The sequence below is a fragment of the Apostichopus japonicus genome, chromosome 13 (assembly GCF_037975245.1).
Source record: "Apostichopus japonicus isolate 1M-3 chromosome 13, ASM3797524v1, whole genome shotgun sequence".
Taxonomy (NCBI): Eukaryota; Metazoa; Echinodermata; class Holothuroidea; order Aspidochirotida; family Stichopodidae; genus Apostichopus; species Apostichopus japonicus.
The window spans coordinates 15,167,227-15,190,692 of record NC_092573.1 but is presented as its reverse complement, the minus strand read 5'-3'; the positions used below and the strand labels follow the sequence as shown (position 1 = coordinate 15,190,692).

General features: G+C 39.4%; 1 protein-coding gene and 2 long non-coding RNA genes across 4 annotated transcripts; 1 reads left to right on the top strand and 2 right to left on the bottom strand.

Moving 5' to 3' along the window:
• The first annotated feature begins 6,883 nt into the window (after positions 1-6,883).
• Positions 6,884-10,267, top strand: LOC139978845 (uncharacterized). Its single transcript, XR_011797032.1, has 4 exons — positions 6,884-7,899; positions 8,348-8,427; positions 9,186-9,427; positions 10,132-10,267. It is a non-coding gene; the product is annotated as an uncharacterized lncRNA (long non-coding RNA).
• Positions 10,268-10,973: 706 nt separating this feature from the next.
• LOC139978844 (uncharacterized) lies at positions 10,974-13,115 on the bottom strand. Of its 2 annotated transcripts, XR_011797031.1 has the most exons (3): positions 12,820-13,115; positions 11,873-12,089; positions 10,974-11,341 (listed from the first exon to the last, which is right to left on the bottom strand). It is a non-coding gene; the product is annotated as an uncharacterized lncRNA (long non-coding RNA). The 2 variants fall into 2 exon arrangements; XR_011797030.1 differs by lacking the exon at positions 12,820-13,115 and having other exon boundaries at positions 11,873-12,297.
• Positions 13,116-15,027: 1,912 nt separating this feature from the next.
• LOC139978907 (uncharacterized) lies at positions 15,028-20,265 on the bottom strand. The gene is made up of 4 exons (XM_071989473.1): positions 19,667-20,265; positions 18,673-18,846; positions 17,849-18,006; positions 15,028-16,529 (listed from the first exon to the last, which is right to left on the bottom strand). The coding sequence occupies exons 2-4, from the start codon at positions 18,757-18,759 to the stop codon at positions 16,454-16,456; spliced, it is 321 nt and encodes a 106-aa protein (XP_071845574.1). The 5' UTR covers positions 18,760-18,846; positions 19,667-20,265; the 3' UTR covers positions 15,028-16,453.
• Positions 20,266-23,466: the final 3,201 nt, after the last annotated feature.

Sequence of the window (23,466 nt, the reverse complement as noted above, 5' to 3'; positions counted from 1 at the left end):
GTAATGCCGGCTACGAAACACTTATTTCAGGCCTATCTGCATCGTTTACTGATAGTTCTTGTACTCTTGAAGCGATTTTATTGTAAGTACAGAAATATATTTCTGAGAAGAATCCAGTTTCAGCGGAATGTATTACAACTGTTGCTCGATCCCCGACCCTGTAACATTTTCTTATCGTATTTTTTTGTATAACTCTAGGAAACGTAGACGTAAACTATAGAACGGAGAGAAAGCTTTTGTTTCTTTTATTACTCTTTAGTCGGGTCAATATAAGGGGAAAATGGCCTCAACCTCAAAAAAATTGCAACAAAAAGTTTTTTTTGCTTTAAGTCGCTCTATAGGTTACTGACATCTCCAGAAAAAAAGTCTCCCAAAATCGGACCCCGGGAAAGGGGTTAATTTGCATAATTCCAAAATGGCGGACCCCAAAGGCTTCAATGTACCGAAAACCTCCTTATACTTCAATTTTGGCATATGAAATGTATTACCAACCTATAGGAACATGATGCCAGAATACCAAATAAGCACATTTTCAATGTTATATGACGTCACCATAGGGTAGGGATGACGTATGTGACCCAAAATTAACATATATCAGCCGATTAGGTTGAAATTAACACATAATTTTCAAACGAAACCAGGCAGATGTAATACATAGAAGGGAACCTACTCGAATTGACATGTTCATGAAGTAGAAACGACATCGAATTACGTCAGCAACCAATTGATGCTCATTTTCAAGTAGCTATACCAAGGGCGCAACCACGTATAAAAGGTACGGGGGTCCCAGTCAGATTGTGTTGGAGGCGCTCAATCCCCCGATAAGTTTTCGTTTCTCTGCCAGAAGTTGAGGTTCCACATGAGGTTTGGGCGTGAGCCTCCAAGTGGTTGTGCCCTTGGGCTATACACGTAACATTTCAGATGACATTAGGATGTTGTGGAGGAATGATATAAACATTAGGACCAGCATTCTGAGGATATGACAATTAACCTAGTGCAACAGGGTCACATATACCTATGTATTCTACACGTCAACGTCATCATCGGATTCAATGTCTGGTCCCAGTGTCTGGTTAAAGGGGTTCTCACAGAAATCCACTTGGCATGGTCCACATGCTGCTGTGCAGGGTAATCCATACCCTCGTCAAGTACACCGCCTCGTTGTACACGCCGTTTGACAGTTACAATGTACAACCTTGAGTAAGCAGTCAGGGGCAGGCGACTTGTCACACATTACAGGCTTGAATAGATTGTTCTCAAGCTTCCAGCCCCAGTCCGTTGCATGGAGGTCTTTCTCCTGGCCGCACCAAGCTCTGATTTGATAGTAACACCTCATTGAGTGGAATTTCGTCGCTGACACAGTCGGGGGTAGCCGTTCTGGAGTAACAAAACCTGTCACCAGAAGCTGGAGACCTATCCTTGGGAGATGTTCTGGAGTTCGAAGTGACTCCTTCCTCCCCCCCCCCCCTTCGCTTTTTGAAGCAAATGGTGTATTCCGGAAGCCAGATAAAGCACAGTTGGCGAGAGCTATTGAGGAGTTAGCTAATGGGCAGTCAGAGACAGCGATAACCAGTGATATCCCAAAGACTGAGAGTTATGTATTAGATGGCGGTTCACTGATGCATCGAGTTCCCTGGGATAAAGGCACTACATATGACACCATCGCCAACTGTTATGCAGATTTCACCCTTAGAAACTATGGCACTGCAACTGTTGTCTTTGATGGGTACCAAGAGACACCATCTACCAATGACAGCACTCACGAGAGACGGCAACACAGGCAGCACCCACTGGTGAGCGTAACCCCTGGAGCAGTGTTCCGTGGGACAAAGGATGAGTTTCTCTCAAGGGGAAGTAACAAACAGGCACTAATCAACATGATAAGCAATAGGCTTCGAGAGAAAGGATGTCATGTAGTCAACTGTCAGGCAGATGCGGACTGTGACATTGTTCATGCCGCCATTGCAGCTTCCGAAACTGGAACAACTACTCTAGTTGGAGAAGACACCGACTTGTTGGTTCTTCTCTTGTTCTATATGAACCCAGAAAACAAAACTTTGTTCTTCCGGTCTAACGACAAATCCAGGCACCAAGTTCGAGTTTATAACATTAATGAGCTCAAACTTCTGCTGGGTCAAACCATGTGCTCTCACTTGCTGTTCATCCATGCTATTTGGTGTGGGGGAAAAGTCGTTGTTCCAGAAGATTATCGAGGGGGACATAGACCTAGTTTCGTGTGCAGTTCGTTTTGAGAGTGTCGGAGAAACATCTGACACTATTGAACAATGTGGAAACAAAGCAATGGCGTTACTCTTTGGTGGAAAAGCAACAGAGGATCTAGCCAAGCTGAGACATAAGGTATTGAGGAAGAAGGTTGCTTCTGGTGACAAGTTTTGTTACTCCAGAACGGCTACCCCCGACTGCGTCAGCGACGAAATTCCACTCATTGAGGTGTTACTATCAAATCAGAGCTTGGTGCGGCCATATGGCAAGCCGTTTTACTTTTTATTCGATATTTGATGATATCATCAAATATTTGGTGATATCAGCAAATAATTGTTGATATCATCAAATCATTTGATGATATCATCAAATAATTGCTGATATCAACAATTATTTGCTGATATCACCAAATAATTGTTGATATCAGCAATTCATTTGCTGATATCACCAATTCATTTGCTGATATCACCAATTCATTTGTTGATATCATCAAATAATTGCTGATATCAACAAATAATTGCTGATATCAACAAATATTTGCAGATATCAGCAATTATTTGGTGATATCAGCAAATGAATTGGTGATATCAGCAAATCATTTGATGATATCAGCAAATCATTTGATGATATCAACAATTATTTGCTGATATCATCAAATAATTGGTGATATCAGCAAATCATTTGATGATATCAACAATTCCAACATATCACTTATTCATTTGCTGATATCAACAAATCAATTGGTGATATCAGTAATTGATTTAATGATATCAGCAAATGAACCGTACATATCACTAATGCATGCTTTTGTTGATATCACCAATTCATTTGTTGATATCACCAATTCATTTGATGATATCACCAATTCATTTGCTGATATCAGTAATTCAACCGTGACGATGATATCAGTAATTCAACCGTGACAGCCCGTCTTACAAGCATGCGCACACGATGTCAGTGTACTAAGCAGTACATGCAAATGATAGCGACGAGACAACAGGGTACGGGTAGCGTTACTTTCACCTTGGCGATTGCGGTAAACTTGATGAAGCACAGATCGTTATTGACAGAAGTTCTCGGATTTTGGGCGAAGTAGAGAGGCTCTTAACTGGCAATGAGAATGCTTATGAAGCGAAAGAACGTCTTCTCCAAAGCAAAGAGAAATTTAGAACGGATTAACGCGAGCATCGATGAGCACAGGTTCAATTCAATAGCAGCTGTGCTCGATCAGCTCCTTTCCATCGCAGATGCACAGGCACAGCCATACGGAACGTTGCAGCCATGAGCAGCGATCATGGGGGGGGGGACATATTTTAGGTGGGGGATATAGTATCTAATATCCCCTCCCCAATATTTGGTGGCATAGTGTTTTTGTGTGGCTATAAATAGAAAATAATGCATGAGATTATTTATCCAAATCCTATTTGGCGGTGGCTAAAACTTCATCCAACACATGCGCTATGAGGTAAATGACTCTTCGTCGTCGTTTCTGTGACCTGTGACCGTATAGCATGTTGTCACTCATGATTATTATCATAATGTCTGTACATCTCTTGTGTACGAGTGTAAGTACGTACAATCATATATATGATCCACATCGATATGGGTTCACTGGGTCACTGGGTTTCCATTTGGCCTGTTTCCTACAAGATTTCTAACCACAGGCACGTAGCCAAGTAGGGGGGGGGGGGGTGGGGCGAAGATATTTTTTGTCTTTTTTAACGATATCGAAGTTTTATATTTATAATATTTGTACACAATAAATTAACTGTGTCTGAATTTTCGAAAATTCCCTGACCAACATTCTTCATCATACTTCCCTCTACTGACCGGTCTGTAAGGGGTTGAAGGTTTTTTTTCTATATTGGTTGACCATAGATGAAATTTTGTGCAACATTTATGGATATGTTTTGAAGTGAATTTATAATTCAAATTCTGAACAAATAATGGGCTTCAAACCTTGAAAAGTGGGGCTGACGGGTATTGTATAGGCCGTTACGTAGTGTTACCTTCCAAAGCAATGATCCACAGGAGAAGCGATGAGGTCGAACATGATGTGTGACTAGTGACAATCTTGAAAAAGGTTATGGATAGAAAAAAAAAACTATTGGGAAAACTTGATTCTCAGGCCAAAGTATACAACTTGTTGATCATTTTCAAGCCCGAGAAGTGCCATTTCCTGTGATCTGGGGGGCTATCAAAACCAGAAATTTTCTGTGGCGCTCCGCTTAGATAGTAATTCGATCGCGCCCCCGGTTTAGAAAATCCTGGATACACGCCCCAATATTTGAAACAAATCTCCCGCCACTGGTTGCAGCCACCATCGGGGAGCCAGTCTAATGGACACAGTTCCCAGCCTGTTTCTGTCGCCCGCCGACCAGGGTATACTTTTTACATTTTGGTATTTCATATTGAGCTACTTAACCACCCCGATATTATTTTTCATAGGTTTATAGGCTTTATAGGTGCTTGCTCAATGTTTGTCCTCCCTGTCACAAGTGCATGAGTAGCCACGGTACCTCTCCCAGTGGCAGTAGTAGTACTGTGTAACTTAGTCCCCTTTCCCCTCCCGTTGATCGCTATAACCAAGGCTGAAATTAACCGTGCACCAGGCGCCTTTCTGTGCCCGCTACCAGTCAAACAGCGCCCTTAAGACCCAAAAAGAATGCCTGTTGATGGCGCTCGTTTCTAATTCCTTTTTGTAGACGTTGGTTCGATACGCTTGAATTACTGATATCAGCAAATGAATTGGTGATATCAGCAAATGAATTGTTGATATCAGCAATTCCAACATATCGCCAATTCAATTGCTGATATCAGCAAATCTTTTAATGATATCACCAAATCATTTCATGATATCAGCAATTCGGTTCCTCATATCACTAATTAATTAGTGATATGTCGGAATTGTTGATATCAGCAAATGATTTGCTGATATCATCAATTCAATTGCTGATATCACCAATTCATTTGCTGATATCAGCAAATATTTGTTGATGTCAGCTATTATTTATTGATATCAGCAATTATTTGGTGATATCACCAAATGAATTGGTGATATCAGCAAATGAATTGGTGATATCAGCAAATGAATTGCTGATATCAACAATTATTTGCTGATATCAGCAAATAATTGTTGATATCAGCAATGATTTGATGATATCATCAAATGATTTGATGATATCAACAATTATTTGCTGATATCACCAAATATTTGATGATATCATCAAATATCGAATAAAAAGTAAAACGGCTTGCCATACGGCCAGGAGAAAGACCTCCATGCAACGGACTGGGGCTGGAAGCTTGAGAACAATCTATTCAAGCCTGTAATGTGTGACAAGTCGCCTGCCCCTGACTGCTTACTCAAGGTTGTACATTGTAACTGTCAAACGGCGTGTACAACGAGGCGGTGTACTTGACGAGGGTATGGATTACCCTGCACAGCAGCATGTGGACCATGCCAAGTGGATTTCTGTGAGAACCCCTTTAACCAGACACTGGGACCAGACATTGAATCCGATGATGACGTTGACGTGTAGAATACATAGGTATATGTGACCCTGTTGCACTAGGTTAATTGTCATATCCTCAGAATGCTGGTCCTAATGTTTATATCATTCCTCCACAACATCCTAATGTCATCTGAAATGTTACGTGTATAGCCCAAGGGCACAACCACTTGGAGGCTCACGCCCAAACCTCATGTGGAACCTCAACTTCTGGCAGAGAAACGAAAACTTATCGGGGATTGAGCGCCTCCAACACAATCTGACTGGGACCCCCGTACCTTTTATACGTGGTTGCGCCCTTGGTATAGCTACTTGAAAATGAGCATCAATTGGTTGCTGACGTAATTCGATGTCGTTTCTACTTCATGAACAAGTCAATTCGAGTAGGTTCCCTTCTATGTATTACATCTGCCTGGTTTCGTTTGAAAATTATGTGTTAATTTCAACCTAATCGGCTGATATATGTTAATTTTGGGTCACATACGTCATCCCTACCCTATGGTGACGTCATATAACATTGAAAATGTGCTTATTTGGTATTCTAGCATCATGTTCCTATAGGTTGGTAATACATTTCATATGCCAAAATTGAAGTATAAGGAGGTTTTCGGTACATTGAAGCCTTTGGGGTCCGCCATTTTGGAATTATGCAAATTAACCCCTTTCCCGGGGTCCGATTTTGGGAGACTTTTTTTCTGGAGATGTCAGTAACCTATAGAGCGACTTAAAGCAAAAAAACCTTTTGTTGCAATTTTTTTGAGGTCAAATCCTATATTGACCCGACTACTTCATGTTCCTCGTTTAACTCGTCCATTTCTTCCTTTGATGTACAAGGAACAAAACATAATTACAGCATATTTTCTTGAATAAACGTTAGCGCTTATTTCGTAAGTTACAAAGAGTTGGTTATAAGTTACATACAACCCTGCGCGTTACGCACATCAAATCAAGACATGTGTGCATCTCATGTGTTAACTGCATGTACAGTTATGCTTAAAGGTCAAGTGACACGTAACAGATTTCCTTCAAACTTACACAAATTGAAAAGCTACATATCAAAACCCTATATTCCAAATTTGGAGTTCCACAATTGTTTCTTTGCTGTTTTAATTAAGTTAATAACCAAGCTAATTCCGTAAGATACGGGGGAACCGCCAATGTTACCAAAGCTAGATATGCCTAATATGCTAACCGAGATCAAAGCCGTAAACAATACGTCACGGACAGTAAACAAAATATCAGACAACGAGGTAAATGAATCTGGAGGATTCATGTCAATTGGGTGCGCGCGTACCATGTATGGAGGGTCATGTGATGTGTTCCAGGGTGGTACTATACTGATATTTCTCTGTAGCAGTTCGAGAACAGTGTTGGTGACTTCGTGAAAGATTGGTCGGTTCGGACATGGGAACTAACGGCATAAGAAGGTACTGGTACTTCAGGCCTACGAAATAGTGCTAATATGCTAACGTCCAACCTTATTCTCTTGAATGAAGGCAGGCTTTCTACATAATCTTACTTATTAATACAGCTCTAGGGGCAAGCTTTGTCTCATATGGCCTAACGTTATTACTACACGCTCTAAGTGAGAGTAGAAATGGGAAATGTGGGGAAATGTTTAGTTCAGTGCAACCACGGAATTCTCCATGGAACAGAGCCTAATGCTGTTCGACGGGAATATAGCTATCACGTTAGGCTACAGGCACGGTTATTGCTAGGTAACGGGTGTCGTCTGCTGCTCTAAGCGCGCAAACTCATTTACGTACTAGTTGGGTGAAATCATCATGCGTAATAGGGAGAGTAGTAGATTAGTACCACCCTGGAACACATCACATGACCCTCCATACATGGTACGCGCGTACGCGCTTATTTACTGTGTGATAGTTTCTCCAGATTCATTTACCTCGTTGATATCAGATGAGAATGGGTGCACAACAGTACAAGAAAGTTTCGTGTTCGTCAAACACTGTATACAGCGATAGCTTAGTACCAGTGCACTCAGCCAGCCTACTGTAGCTGCCTAAGTACAGATTGGCTTGGACCTTTGAGCGAATCGCCGTCTACAAGACAATGCCGTTCCTTCTCTATTTGGAGAAAGTATCTTCAAATCTCCAGGAGATATAGAAACAAGTAGACCAGTAGTTGCGAAGCTGGATCGGAAAGAGTAAGTGTATTTTCTGGCCTAGGCCTACTACAACAAGGACTAACTTGGTATTATTACTAACTTACAGTAGGCTAATTCTTATAATTTCGTTCAGTTAGTTAGGCCCTAAATTAGGTACGGCGACGATAAAGGAAGGTGTAGGCTAGGGCTATATTAACTTTTATCTGTGGTACATCATGAAAAATCCAGGATAACAAGCATAAGATATTTACATGTCATTTTGCCCAATATTATAATGTGCTCCCACCTATCTATATACTCAGAGTCATAGCTCATATGTTTCACAGTAAATGACATCCTTATATTTTGCCATTTTTGTTGGTAGGGCTGCAATTTTTGTTACAAGAGAAAACGCTTGTGACAGGTACATTCAAACATATCAAACTGCTTTCTTAAATGAACTTTCATAACTTCCTTCTTGTTCTCTTTCCCAATTTTCAATACTTAGATTAATCTAGAAGCTGTTCCCCAACCAACTGCAGTGAAAATAAAGGCAGGATTCTGCAGAATGTACATCTCCATCTAAAGGTAGCATGATCTTATAGACATGTGCTTGATATTACCGAAAAACAGTTGGGAAATGGGGGAGGGGAGGGTGGTGACAGGCATTAAAGATTTAAATAGTCAGATTTGAACGGGATAAAAGGAATCTCCACCAGTAAAACATTGAGGCATGTATATGGGGGGCAAGCTACCAGACAAAAAGGAGGCAGCAGTATTACGGCCGAAAGGTCCCCATAAATAGGTTTTAATAGAGTGATGAATGGGGAGGGGGGGGGGGGGAGAAAATGGTACAGAAGTGTAAGCTAGGGTAATACAAGGAAGAATGGAAAACTTTCATACATCTATAGAGTATTCTATAGCAGAAGTGAGTACAGGGGCCAAAATTTTAGAAACAAAACTCGTTGAAAGCAAAATAGCAATTAAAACTGCACATTGGGCAGGCTGACTAGGGGATAATATACATTGTATTTTATCCATCATATCCGCCTGCCTGACGAGAGTGGTTGAGGAGGCTATACCTGATGGCTTCACAGGAAAATATAAAGGCTACATCTATAGTTACTGAGAGAAGGGAGATTACATTGTAGTTATACTATATGAAACCAAGCTGAAGTCATCTGCAATGCTCATGGTGTGAGTGGCCCATATTTTTGCAGCCACATAAAGCAGGAGGATATGCTCTCCTTCAGAAAAGATAAGTGAACCATCTAGGCAGCTGACCCCTGTCCAAGAGCAGCCTACTGTATGTGTGTGGTATAATAAGCGTTTATTCTAATTTTCAGTGAATGTAACACATGTATGTAGAAGTCCAGTTTTCACTGGTCCCCCTACCACCATTGAAGTTGCTGACTGGACCAACAGAGACAAGAACACCATCAAAGCAACCAGGGCCATCTCACAGTGGCGATGATGGTCCGTCTGCTGCAGTGGCATCCACATCGGGATACACCGAAAAACCGCCAGGTAGTCCGGACTTCACTCCATCAGTTAACTCATCTGAACATGACAAAGATGACGCTTCAAGGTAATTTTCAAGATTGATAGTAGACTAGTCTGGAAAATTAATTGGTGCCATAACTTTCTGGAAAGAGGATCATTATTAATTTTGACACCAACACTGTGGGGTAGTCTGGAATGTGTGGTGAGGCCATCAGTCTTTACTTCAATTAGCATATACATACTGTATCTGGTAGAGTTGTCACAGCTGTATGTGAACAAGAAATAAAGGCACAAACAAGTAGTTGGATTTAACAGAGTATATTATATCTTCACTTGGCTGGATATCTGCTACTGAATACAAATGGTGAAAGTAGCATCTTATACACTCTTTTACCATGGATTACAAGGGGATGGGACAGGATGTTACTCTGTCCACATGTTTACTTTACTACATAATCAGTGGTTAAGCTACTGAGACAATGACCACACATCCTGCTGAAGATTACATAATCCATAATATTAGGTGCACAAACAGGTGAAGGGTTTTTGTTGTAATCAGTAAAAAATATATTGGAATTGTTCAGGCACAAGTTGTCAGGTTAAACCTGACCCATGTATCCACACCAATTGAGGTGTACTCAGCTGTCGCCTTAGTTGGGCATCCAAAGACTTGACTGACAACTGTGCCATGCCTATTGACCGAAATGAAGTGATTGGAATGCCTCTATCTAAATGGTATGTTTTTTGAACTATTATTATATTATTCTTCACATCTTTACTATTCTACAGATTATGTATGGGAACTTCTTGACTGCATGCAACAACTTCTGCAGAAGTGGAACTCTGGGAGAGGAGTGTCCTGTTCCTGTCAGAAAAGAGCCCCCACCACTTGCAAGCTCTTATATTCATCCGAACAGGATGCCATAAAAAAACACAGAAGCAGATTTCAAAAGCTTTGCTGAAGTACTGTAGTTGATGGCCTCCCAATTTCTAATTTTGTTTCATTGTAGTGGGGAGCAATCCACTCTGTGAATCGTCTGTTCACATGATGTTTTGGCACAGCTGCAGAGCAGTGTTAATTAACAGGTCGCTACCAGCCTTTAGGGAATTTGCTAAAAGTTTACATTAAAGTTTTACTTACATCTGGTTTCCATTCTAACTAACTAAATGATAACATTATATTTAAAAAAAAAGTTCCAATGACAAGTATTCCTCTCTAGAGAGCTTAGACTTCATAAATATAAATTTCATGCTGACTTACTATTTGTATGCAACTTTGGTGTTTCAAACATATTGCCAATTTTTTGTTTTTCTCAAAAAGAATTGATAGAAATTTGCTGTTTGTTCCCCGCATGGGATAAAATGTGATTTTTTTTATCGCATTTATGATCAAGTAACCTTGATATTCCATGGATTAATGAACAATTTCGGATTGATTCTCATTACACTTTTATTAAAATGAAAGCCTAAGCTCTCCAGATCCCATTGACATAGTGGTTTAGGGTACTTTATTCAAACTATTCTTCTATTTTAACCTAGTATATTTGAGGTTTCAATCATCCAGATTTTGTTGGCAGGCTACTAGAAGTGACAGCTTTGCTTACAAGAGAGACTACATACAAAAAATTAACTTGAGTTTTTATTATTTATTACTGTTATGTACTTCCCAAACTTGAAAATGTAAAATTTCATCCAAGATTGTAGTTAATACCATGAACCAGAAAAATGTAAGCTGGAATTCCAAAATGTTCACCATTCAGCCACAAAACAGACAGGACTGAACCCTGTTTCTATAAAACTTTGCAGAAATGATACTATGACTTGGCATAAACAGTCCATATTCTCACAGTCTTGATAATTTAAATCCTTCATGCTGTTCAGATGGTAAAGCTTCTCTAATCCTCCTTACTGCATAGGATGGGAGAACAACACAATATCCTTCCCTAAAAATTGCTAGCTCATCCGTGCAAGTTGTCTGTATGCTCTGTGTCTGTATTTCCTGTAAAATAATCATATGAAAACCAGCTATAAAAGATGAAGACACACAAAAGCTTGGTAGCCATCTGGGGACGTCAATTTTAAAATAAATTTCTATATGATTTCCAGAATTTGCTTGGCCCCTAAATCTGCCTCCCCTAAAGTAAGCCTAGCTATGCCATTTATACAAACTGATCATTGTCATCATCTCGGGGACTAAAATTTGTAAATGGATCGTGCACAAGCATGGTGGACATTTTTTTTGTGGCATTTGGTTCCATGGCTCAGTGTTAATGATTACTATGTCAGTCAGCATGATAAGGGGTTAACGTCAAGGGCATTACACCAGTTTTTGGTCAAAATGACCTAATCAGAAGCAGGTTTTGAACATGGTGCACAAATTTTCTTGATCAAATCTATATCTTAATGTTATTCCTTTCACAACGAAACAAAACTTAACTATGAATACACCCTCTGTATTGTTACATCTTTCAACAGCAGGTCAGAGCAATGAATAAAGGTATACAACAAAAATAATGTATTCTATACTTACTCTTGGATCCTGTTTTCCTGTGCACGTCCACCATACTGTTGACGGTACATGTAGTAGGCTGTCTGAAGAAACAATGGGTTCAGGCACATAGCTTCAAAACCTGGGTGTAAGGTGATGCATACAGCACCTTCTTCATCCATCACAGTCCTAATCTATTTCGCTGCAGCATCTACACTCCCTTGCTGTAGGCATCACAGCACATTGGCCACAATGACACCTGTAAACAATACAAACCAGTTCAAATAATAAAGAGCCAATTCAATGACTTCATACCAACCTCAATTATTGGGGCATACTGTACTAACATGTCAAAATAGAAAAGGGGCACCTCTGAAGGGCAATCTACTGTTGAAGCTCCTTACAAGTAACATCACTAGTAAGGAAGGGGTAGCCTCTTCTTAGAAGTCTTGCCTCTGTTGGGACAATGCTGCAAAGAAAAATAAAGCAGGCCGATATTGCCTCGTTTCCAACTCTTTCCCACTTCTGAATCCATTCCCTAGATTGAGAAAATCTGGTTATGAAATTAGCTTAAGCAGAAATGACAAAAAGCTGGTGTGAGGTGCCACCTTCTCCCTCCCCCCCCCCCCACCTTTTCCCTGATTTGTGGTAACTTCACTAATTTGCCACTAGGCCTACAACTGCTAGGAAATTAATAATAGGCCACCTCTGAATTTGTTGTGCACTCTTCCAATTGGCTCCTTCAATCTACTAACCAAATGAAACATGTCTGTGTGACATGTTCCTGGGGCATGTGCTGCCACAACTTTTAAGGAAAATAGTAACTTCCTTAACTTTACTCGACCGCACATTCATGTTAATTTTGCTGCCCCATCAACAAATTGGCTAGCTAAGTGTATGAGCAAAGTTAGGAAACATTTATCGGTTCTAGGCCTAACTAGTGACACAACTATCCTATATAAAGTATAGTACGCTTGGCGTAACGTTACCGTTACATTCCGTCAAGACGATCAATTTCGACATCGCTGTCCGATCCCGCTTCCTCTTCGCTGGTCTCCGGTTCGAACAAATAGGGAAAAACTTCCCCACGATCGTCCACCATGTCCTCCATTTCCCTTACTTCTTCGCCGTTGCTATCTAAATACTGTGTGTCAATGCCACCGGCAGCCATTTCGCGATATGTAATACGTTGTGGCTATTCGCACGAACGTAATCGTGCGAATACAATTGACTATTTGCACACATGTAACTTGATCAATCAGCGCTTGTGGTTGATGTAACCAATGAACTGTCCTGATATGTGCTGGCCGGGAGGCGAAATTATTTTTCCCACTTCGACGCGGCCATATTAGCATAATGGGCGTGGACTATCGGTCGTTGTTACGGCTTATTGGTCTACGTCACAGACTATGCAGTGACATCTCTCGGGTGTTTGTTTGGGTGCTGAAAGTTCTCAATTAAGTTACATGTCAGGGATTCTAGTACACGTACCAGTGTAATAAATAGTATAGTACAGAGGGACATTGCTATTTAGTCATAGTTATAGCAGGGAGCTGCTACTCTAACAGTAACAGCTCCCTGGTTATAGTTAATACAGACGCAAGTGACAACTGTTTAATAAAATGGGTAGAATATTTCAAGTCCGTAACAATACCCAGTAGCGTACGTAAACTAATGATGAAAGCACGTAGGCTCCTTACTGCAGTTTAAAAGGGGGTTCATTTATAAATGAACAAATAATTTAGAATGATGGATAAAACAATATGGGGCACAATACAATACATGTATCTTTGTAGGTTTTTAGCATTGAAAGGTCAGTGGGCCTACCTGGTGTAATATGAAGTGTAATAATCAATACCACGGGAGGTTCATTTATAACTTTTCCAGACCCTGCTGTCACGGGAGGTTCTTTTCCAAACTTTTCCTGACACGGGAGGTTCATAACACATCTAATAAACAAACACAGTTTGATTTTGTGATGGAATTTACCTCAAGAGCTCCAATAAGACCCGATTGACTGGGAGAAGCAGTCGCACATCATCATGGATCTCATGAAGTCATGTCTTAGGCCTGAGTATATTGGGCCTGAGTATATTAGCTGAGTATATAATTAAAGAGCTATATACGTAAGAGCTCGAAGTCGAAGTCACAAACTTGCCGGTGTGACAGTACAGAGTGTCCCCCTGTACAAAGTGTCTCCGCGGACACTTTGTACCAGCATATTTAGTCCGGTCGGACATTATCTGCTGAAAATTGTGTCCCACCCTCACAGCAAATATAGTCCCACCGGACGAAATGTCCTGGTACAGAATGTCCGCAAATACTTCATAGCATCTTTTGTCCCGCATAAAATTTAAGCATTTCGACATTCAAAAGGCAATTGAGTTCATTATATCAATAATTAGAGCAGATGCATACATCAGAGTTAAATGTTACAGGAAATAAATGAGACGTTGTGCGTTGCTGCAAAACAAAAAATAGAAGGGGAAAAAAAGAAGAAGAAAAAGAAACAAGTCTTCCATCTGTAGAAGATGTTAATCATGTTTTTGTTGTAATTGCTGCTATTTCATCCTCCGTATATTCGGCAACTACATTGCGTTCATAGTCATCTTTACAGAGGGAGGGATAGTATAAACCTAACTCCCCCCCCCTCCCAACGGAGGGCGGGTACGGGATAGGGAATGCAACAGCTACAACAAAAAATGATAATTGCAGAGGTAAAATATTACGAACTTTAGGAGTCCAAACTTCATTGTTGCCGTATTTCCCTAACACACAGTGGGTAAGTTTTGGCAAGTATGGTAACTGTACTTCATGGGTCTACGAGAGTTGCCATGGCAATATGAAATTTCATCCGTGCGTAAAGCTCATTATAGGACGGGAACCGAGGGTGTTTTCAAGTTACGGATAAGGGGGGGGGGGGAGTTGGGATGGTAAGTTATCGAATTTGTGTCCTGGGGAGGGGTCTTCTTAAGTCTGTGACCTATCTGTGATGAGTTCCAAAATATTTTTGTTTGCTAATAACAACCATGAAGTAGCTGGACTAGATACTTCTCTGACCTTGAACATGTCAACACTGCCCCAACCCTCTCCGTTGGGCTTGACACCTATTTATTGACTTTCATTACTACTGTATTGTTTACTTTTTTACCCTTCCTTATTTTTGTCACTCAATCGTCAAGGTTTTCTCCCTCTCAACAAGGTGGAGGGCCATTCCCCCACCCCCTGCCCCCTAAGCCCCGTTGTGATGGCCATGCGTGAAGCAAATTTTCATTTGTATAGACAAATGGCATTCCAGGCAATTCCAGTGATAAAGGTTCGTTGTTTCTTATTATGAATGTTTCTTATTGGACAAAAGTGGTTCAAATTAGAAAAGATATATTAGAACGATACCCTCTTCAAAAGAGCTGCAAACATACAGGAAACAAAACAAAGCCAAACAAGGGAAAGAATAAAGCAAATAGGACAGAGCAGGATGCAATATGCTAGATTTTTTGTCTCATCATGTTTCTCACACTTTTAATATGTCATTCTTGTAGAGAAAAGTTTGTTAAAAGAAAGTTAATATAGTAAAAATCAAAACATGAAATTGGATGATAGTCATGCACAAACACAATATTCTGAATCTATATCAGACTGGGCAAAGAGTGAAAAATGATTATACATGGGATCTGGGAGGTAGGAGCCTGGGGGGGGGCACTGTCTGTACATGCTATTTTTAAATGGCATCCCATATCTTTTTATAGCACGTTTTTACAATTAACAATCTCAATAAATAGTATTGATAACATACTAACACATCATACATCATATTTAAGTGATATGGCCGGTGTGTATCGGTTTATAGCATATCGAGTGGTGGTTGTGGAATGAGAAAATGTCCCTCTGATGTTGTGTGCCCACCCTCATTTCCTACCCCCTGCATGGGGAAATTTAACTGGAATGATGACTCTCCCTTTGTAGCTCTGATGCAACTAAAGATAATCCATGCTTTCTAGAGCATCCTTCAAGCAGGGAGGTATTGCTTGATTAGAATGATATACTACTGTCACTCTTCTTCAAACAATATGTACTTGAAACTCTCATAATCCACATGAAGAACATCCTCTTTAGAGTTTGGTAAAGACCTCAATAAAACCATGCAGAAGTTTCCCTATTAGAATTCCCCCCTTTAACTGCTTTCCACAAACAGTAGGATTACCTATATAATGCTTTAATGTGCAACTTGATACCGTCAAAAATTTAATCTTGATTGTTAATTACAAATAAAATAGCTGAATCTCATATATCCAATGGGTTTTTCGTTAAGACTTACACAGAAATCCATAACAGCAAAAGTTACAACAGGAAGAAGAATATGGTCGGTTATATGTTTTACTATGAGAACTTATCTTGAACACAACTTCCAGAACCAAGAAACACGCCTTCTTATTTGTTATTTAATGAAGTAATGAGGTGATAAAGAATTTCGAGCGTCACATCCCTTCGACTACGACTGGCAGTGAAAAGTCAATGGCCTGTCTTTGCTTAAACGTATAGCAGCCGACGCAATTTTCTCTCATGATATGTTAGAGTGAAAGACAAGATTATTGTCGGTAACAAGTTAACTGCTAAGAAAATCGTCTAGACATGTCTCCTGTTAACCTCATACATACTCCCTCCATTGGTGGTCAGGGATGAGATATCAGTACAACCAAATCTGTGCAAAATAAAAGTTGAAAGCAATATTATGAGTAGTGAATACCACACTGTAAGTCATATATAAAATAAATTATCATCTTGAAAAGTTATGTGTAAGCTCCACTACAAAGATAATTAACATTCACCATGTTGGTTAAGTGTAGACTGTATAGTGTACAACTGAACTATGCTTAGGCATTGAGTTAATTGGATGATCTTTTATTGTGACACCTACATGTTTATGGGATTACTGGCTCCATTTTATTAATTGGAGATTGCATGTCATAATTTTGGCGCTATATTGTACAGTTCACTACCAAACCTGAAAAGTTTTAACCACATGAGCCAATACAACTTTGGGGCATATTAATTAAATTTAATATCAGAAATTTATCAAATTAGAGTAAGCTAGGATACAACAGAAATTTGATGCCTTTTGGTGCTCTATTGATGTATGTGTGCATGGTATGACTGTTTAATGCCGATCAAACATTAATTGTCCTGAATCAGGATCCATGGGGGGTTCAAAACACCCTCTGTATGACCCAAATGCAAAAACAAATAATGCTAGCTTGCCATTATTATAGTAAAATGTACTATTATACATTTTTGCATCAAGAGACCTAAACATTGCCTTATTTTGCCAAAGAAAAAGGGGTCCCTCTCCCAGGTTTCAGGAAATATCCCCCACCACACACAAACACATTTAGCAATTTTCCACTACGGACCTAACAGAGAAATGGTACCAAAACTCAGTTGATACATTATCTCTCTTATCTTGTCGAAATTCCTGTCAAAACAGCCAAGTGGTAATAAGTTCACACTTTCTAAACAGAAAAGTTCCCTGTGGTTACAATATCAAACTGTCCAACACCTTTTTGAAAAACAACACACAATAGGTGATGTCTAGCTGTGGAATGTGGTCTTAATTATTTACTCATCATTTGTTTGAACAAATAAACTGTGTCTGCTGCAGTGAAACATGTCCAGCCAAAATCACTTTTTGGGGATGTAAATCAAATGACGACAATTGTCAGGCTATATGCTACTTAAGAACCAGAGGTGGAAACTTTGCAAGTAAATATAGGAACAAAAACTATGTACATATAAACTTGTTAATGGGGACTTAACCTGCAAAGATTTACAGTACACTTTCTCTGTTCTCACCTACCTTCGTGATCTTTCTGTATGCTTAATACCTATTTGGAAATAATTTATACTCAAACACAGCATTCTGCCATGCACTACAAGTTATTTGCATGGTACAAATAACAGATATGATGCCATTCATATTGGAACTAACTACAGAAAATTATTCACTTTTTAAGACATGCTTACCTCATCATCACATCAGTAATGCAATAAGAAGTTGATGCTGCAGTCTTTTCAGGCACTGCCTTAGTCTCAGGCCACTTTGAATAGAAGTCAGACAGTGTTATGATGTACAGTCGCTTGGCAGCTGTCACTGGTAGACGACCAATAAGATCTACACCAACCTGTTAAGAAAGAAGACAGCATTTAGGTGCTAATTTCAAAAACAATTACAAGTTGCATGCTTTGCCTTGACTGTTGTTCTATTCCATTGCTTCATGCTGTACACAGATCTAGATAAAAACAGTGGGATATCTGATCGAAACAGGGTGTTGGTGGATTTAGGCCAATTATTTTTACCTTGCAAACATGAAAATGTAACTTACACCATACTGTACCATATATTTACAATCTCTTCAACCACTAAACCAGAAAAATGATACGCCACTTTTTGCAACTTACAATTATATTCCTATATTGATGGTTGCTCTGCAGTTAGGCCAGAGTGTGGCTTAAAGGTATGCTGTATAGGCCTTAAATATGCCAAATTTTCACTATGGACAAAATTCTGTAAGTATGTTTATTTCCCTGGAGGAAATTTACCTCACTGGGACATTCAATATCTCGTGTCATCATTTAGAATGTCTGAGCACAATTTAAAGGGTTATTACCCCTTGGAAAGTACTTTTTGAAAACTTTTAGCAATTAAAGTGGCCAAAATTTAGGGCCAATACAGACTACCTTTAAACTTGTAAATGTTGAATTTGTCCAGAAAGAGTGACATTAACTATACTAAACCTTCACTGCATACTGCGGACATCTTGTGCAATTAAAACAGATTGAGAATTTACCTGTTTCCATAATCCAGATACAGGAATGCTATGGAGACTTGTTCGTAGGTCTACAGGACAATGACGCTTTGACATCCTGTTGAACATAACTTAATTGTTACATCAACGTTGATAGTTTTCCAACAAAATCTAGACATAGTCTGTTGTCTGGTTTATCTATGCAAAGATGAACACCTTCAAAGAGATAAGAAAATTCATGATCAAGGAGATATCATGTTTTTTTGCCCACCCCCCCCCCAAAAAAAACAACAAACAAACACACACAAATATATGGGCTGCAGGATTGGTAGTTCTAGCTGAAGTGCCTTAAAATTGAATTACAACTCTATATCGGTGTTTGAAATGGAATATTCCCATTATTGTACATATTGCATGGCCACTATTTGGGTCTATAGATATTTAAGGAGTTTTCTTCTGCAGTGAGGTTTGGCATGTAGAGAATATGCCACACCTAAAAAAGTACTATCAGGCCTTCAATATCTGTTCTTACCAACCAAAATTAATGAACGTGAATTTGTTATGTACAGTATTAGTGCCACTTTCCTCTAGAAGTAGGCTAGGCTATATGCTATAGTCCAATAATAGCATTTTATAGTGTCCCATGCATGCAAACCAGACTAGCTCTGTAAGCGTTAGTGATCTGTTGTTATCTTTTATGATAGGCAGGGCGATAAAGGGTAGAAATTTATAATAATTTTCACAAAAATTTGTTAAGACAATTGGGTAAACAAAACGAAAAGAAATAGGCCCTAACAACTTTGTTCATGCACTTACAACTTTGCTCAAGCATACAACTGATTATAATGTTGCATAAGCAATTGCTTGACTTTTGCGAATGAGTTTTTACAACTAACCAAACGTGGTAAAAGAATATCATGATTTGTGCACCAATCAGTCCTAGAGGCCTGGTTATAGTTTAACTGTGGAATGGCCGTTCGCCATTTAACAACCAATACCATATTGTGTATCCTATACTGTAAGTTACAGACATTACCTTATAGATGTCACTAGTCAGTATGAGCTGCCTCGATTTGGGCGAGTTGAGAAGCCCTAGATAGCAAAACTTTCCTTTATTTTCGGTATGCAAGAGTTCCATTTTCAGCCAGTCTGAAAGACTGACTTTGTCTCCGTAAGATCCTTCTCTGTTTTATTCTTGTAAACCCACTTGGATAGCTCTCATCTCTTAGAATATCTGCAATTTGTCTCACGTTTTCTGTTGGCTTTTCCATTTTTAGTTGTCGCACGACTTTACTGCTAAATATACGGAAGCCGAAATACGACAGTTTGCTAATAATACGGATACTGCCAGAGTCCATTACTAATTAAATTTTTGCTACTCGAACGTACATGCTAATGCGGACGTAGTGTTCAGGGGGACACAATTTACAACCAAATATACGACCAACAAATAATGTCCCCCCTCGTTTCATCATAGCATAAACTGTCCTGAGAGACAGTCTGTACCAACTGGCCTTGTACAAAAGGTCCGGGAGACTAAATGTACTGGTAAATTCAGTATAAACTGTCCCAGTGGGACTGGGACAGTTTATACTGAATATGGAATATTTGCGACAGTTTGTACTGCTACACCGGCCTCTGACGTATTCATAAGCCACGCCCATGTGGCCGCGTCGAAGTGGGAAAAATAATTTCGCGGCCGGGAGGGGTGAACAGGACATCGATGGACAATAACACAGCAGTGCATGACAATGGAACAGGAATTTGATAACTATGGGGATTTCCAGGGTTATGTTCAAAAGGATATCTGCGGATACTTTATCTATTTTTGTAATGAAGGATTCCAAAACCGTTGAAGCAGCAAACAAGCGACTAGATGAATTAAATTCATCATATTCCTTACGCATTTTAAGAAAGTTTGCAACAAATCTTTTCTGAAATATTCCAACAAAATCTTTAATTATTACTCCGAATTTTCCCAGAATTGATCACATCTCTGATTTCTCTCATATTTTACAGATTTGGCTATTGATTTTGAAAAAGATAACCATTTTTTGAGAATCAGCAAATTTTCATCGACCAAAATCTTGAGGGGAGGGGGCGAGGGGGGCAAATCGACCGTGCACACCCAACACTGGTGTTGGGGCCATGGTTTACCTTCCCCGCCTACTCAATACGAACACTTTCGTGCGAATATAAATGTTTATTGGCAGTGCTTTTCTAATCACTACATGGCTACTTATACCCACATACACGTTCGTGCGAATAACAATCCTTATTGGTACGCCTTCGTGTGCGTAGTCACTGTCTATGTAAGCACGAGCATGTTCGTGCGAATATCGATGCTTATTGGTACGTCAACGTAACAATAGCGGTTGCTATTGGCACGTGCACGTGCCAATAGACACGACCTATGTAATAAGCTATGCTGTGCTGTGTATATATGCGTACTACAGTGCGTGTATAGAAACTGTATGTGGTAGCAATATCGTATGCGACGATATCATTCACTTTCGACTTGGTAAACAAATGACGTCATTTGTTTTCGGCTTTCCCTGAACGAGTCAATCTAGCCGATTTTTGCGGAGTTTTTTGTTGCTTGATAGGAAGAAAATGCAAGGAATTTATGAAAAAAGAAGTCAATGGATGTTTTGTTCGATGTCTTATGTATCAATTTGTGATTTTTCATCTTAATCCAAATCTTAACTTTCTTGTAACAGACTGCTGAAAAAGGTAATATTTTCGAGAAGTTTGAGATTTCTCCATACCCAATGCACTGCGCAGAACATATACAGTTTGCACTCTTCTGCGCTCCCCCGTGACGTCACTGAATCTATTACGTAATAGTACTTTTTACCGATTTCTACCCCTTTGGAGACGGAAAAAAATCGCGGTGTTGGGTTTTTGTTAATGTAAGAATTGTTAAGTTTAATATTATGCAAAGTCAAGTTTACGTGTCGCTTGACCTTTAACACATTTTTCGTGTAAAGAAATTAGATGGCCTCGCGATCGTCTCCTTCAAAACTAATCGAAGCTTTTGAAGTTCAAAGGTACCTTTTTAACACATTAAATATATATTTACTGACTCATTTCTTTTTATTGACGAACAAAATTATAAGTTATTTTAAGCTGCTTCATCTTCTTATCTTAATTGCTAGTACTAGTAGCATAAAGTTAGGAGATAGAATAACATAGCGGTTAACTTGCTGAGTGGTAACATTAGGCTACTGTAGTTTGACCTGTTAATTACCTGTTGGTGCCATTACCTGGGGCCCTTGGACAGATATATAGCTCAGCCTCTAGATTTTCTCAGAGAATGTAAACTTGTGGGCCCACCATTCCTCTTTGCTACCAGGCTCGAAGGACCAGTACAATAAAAAGTACCTTCCACGGCAAGGGTTGAAATAAGCGGGTGCCCAGGCGCTATTCGCGCCCGCAAGCACTAAACTAGCGCCCCTGAACATGAAAATACAATACGCACGGGTGCTACTTTGTTGGCAAATAAGCGCCCGCATACTCCTGTAAATATCAGCCTTATCATGAGTGCACAGAAGCCTGAAACTACATTACATGCTAGTGCTATATAGTAACTGCTAGCGATTTTATAAATCACTGATCGATCGAGTCATTCGAGTGCATGCACAATAGCACTGGTGCACATGGTTTATATATCGCACAACACCTGCACTGATACGTACGTACATGCCGTATATACTTGAATTTTGTTTCTTCTTTTTACCTCCCGGTAGTGAGAAAATAGCTCCTGGTCCTACTGAAATTGCCGCGAACCAGGAGCCACTTTTTTAGAAAGTGGCGCCCGGTCCACAAATCCTTATTTCAACCCTTGTTCCACGGCCTGGTGGATAAAACATGGTTGCCAAATCAATTATAGAATGTTTGACCAGATTACTTAATAAAATAATAAAACTTTATACTACTAGTACTTAGGCCAAGCATTTACATTTAGAATCAGAAGCCCATAAATGTAAGGCCTTAGACACATTAAGTTTGAGATTTGTAGGCTGCATGATATTTTAATAAAGCAGAAAACATGCAATTATTCACCGAATCCAATTTACATATTCCTGCTCTATGCAACTCTGTAGTTATCTGTGTTAATATCCATGTATATTTTAATAATATGTATATTTTAATAATATGTTTAAGTTTAATAATAAGATATATACTTATAGGCCTAGTGCACAATGGCTGGATGAGGGTATTGTGATGTTGAAAATACATCTTTAAAGTATGGACTATTTGATTGCTGCTAGAGAAGTTACACAAAGAAAAAAGTGGATAATTTAGAAAAAACATTACCAAAATAAGATCCAGCTGATTTAAGTAAATGACTGTAACAAGAGTTTATTATTATTAGAGGTAGGGAGTGGCATGCTTTATAGAGGAGGGGGAATAGGAGAGTAAAACCACGCTATAGCCTGTTAGTTCATACCAATGTAGACCTGTTTAGCCCTATGTCACTAGTGCTTCACATTCTACATCAGTTCTGTGTCAGTCTTGAAGGCATTCTCTAGGGAAAGGCCTTGTCTATAATGATATACTTTTAAAGATGGTACCCCTGTCTTTTGCTTTTTGTCTGCACATCAGATTTAGCAACAGTTCAACCACAGATTAACACTTAGTGATATGGATCTATAGGCTATGCTTATATTATTCAGTTATGTATTCATTTACTTCTAACCTATCAATGTCAATAACTTGTCAGTTAGTGAATGACTGAGACAAATCAATAAGAATTAGAGCTAATACTGAATTTAACAGAGAGCAGAAACAGATGTTTGTCATTACATATTTGATTAAACTATAGATGGTTTA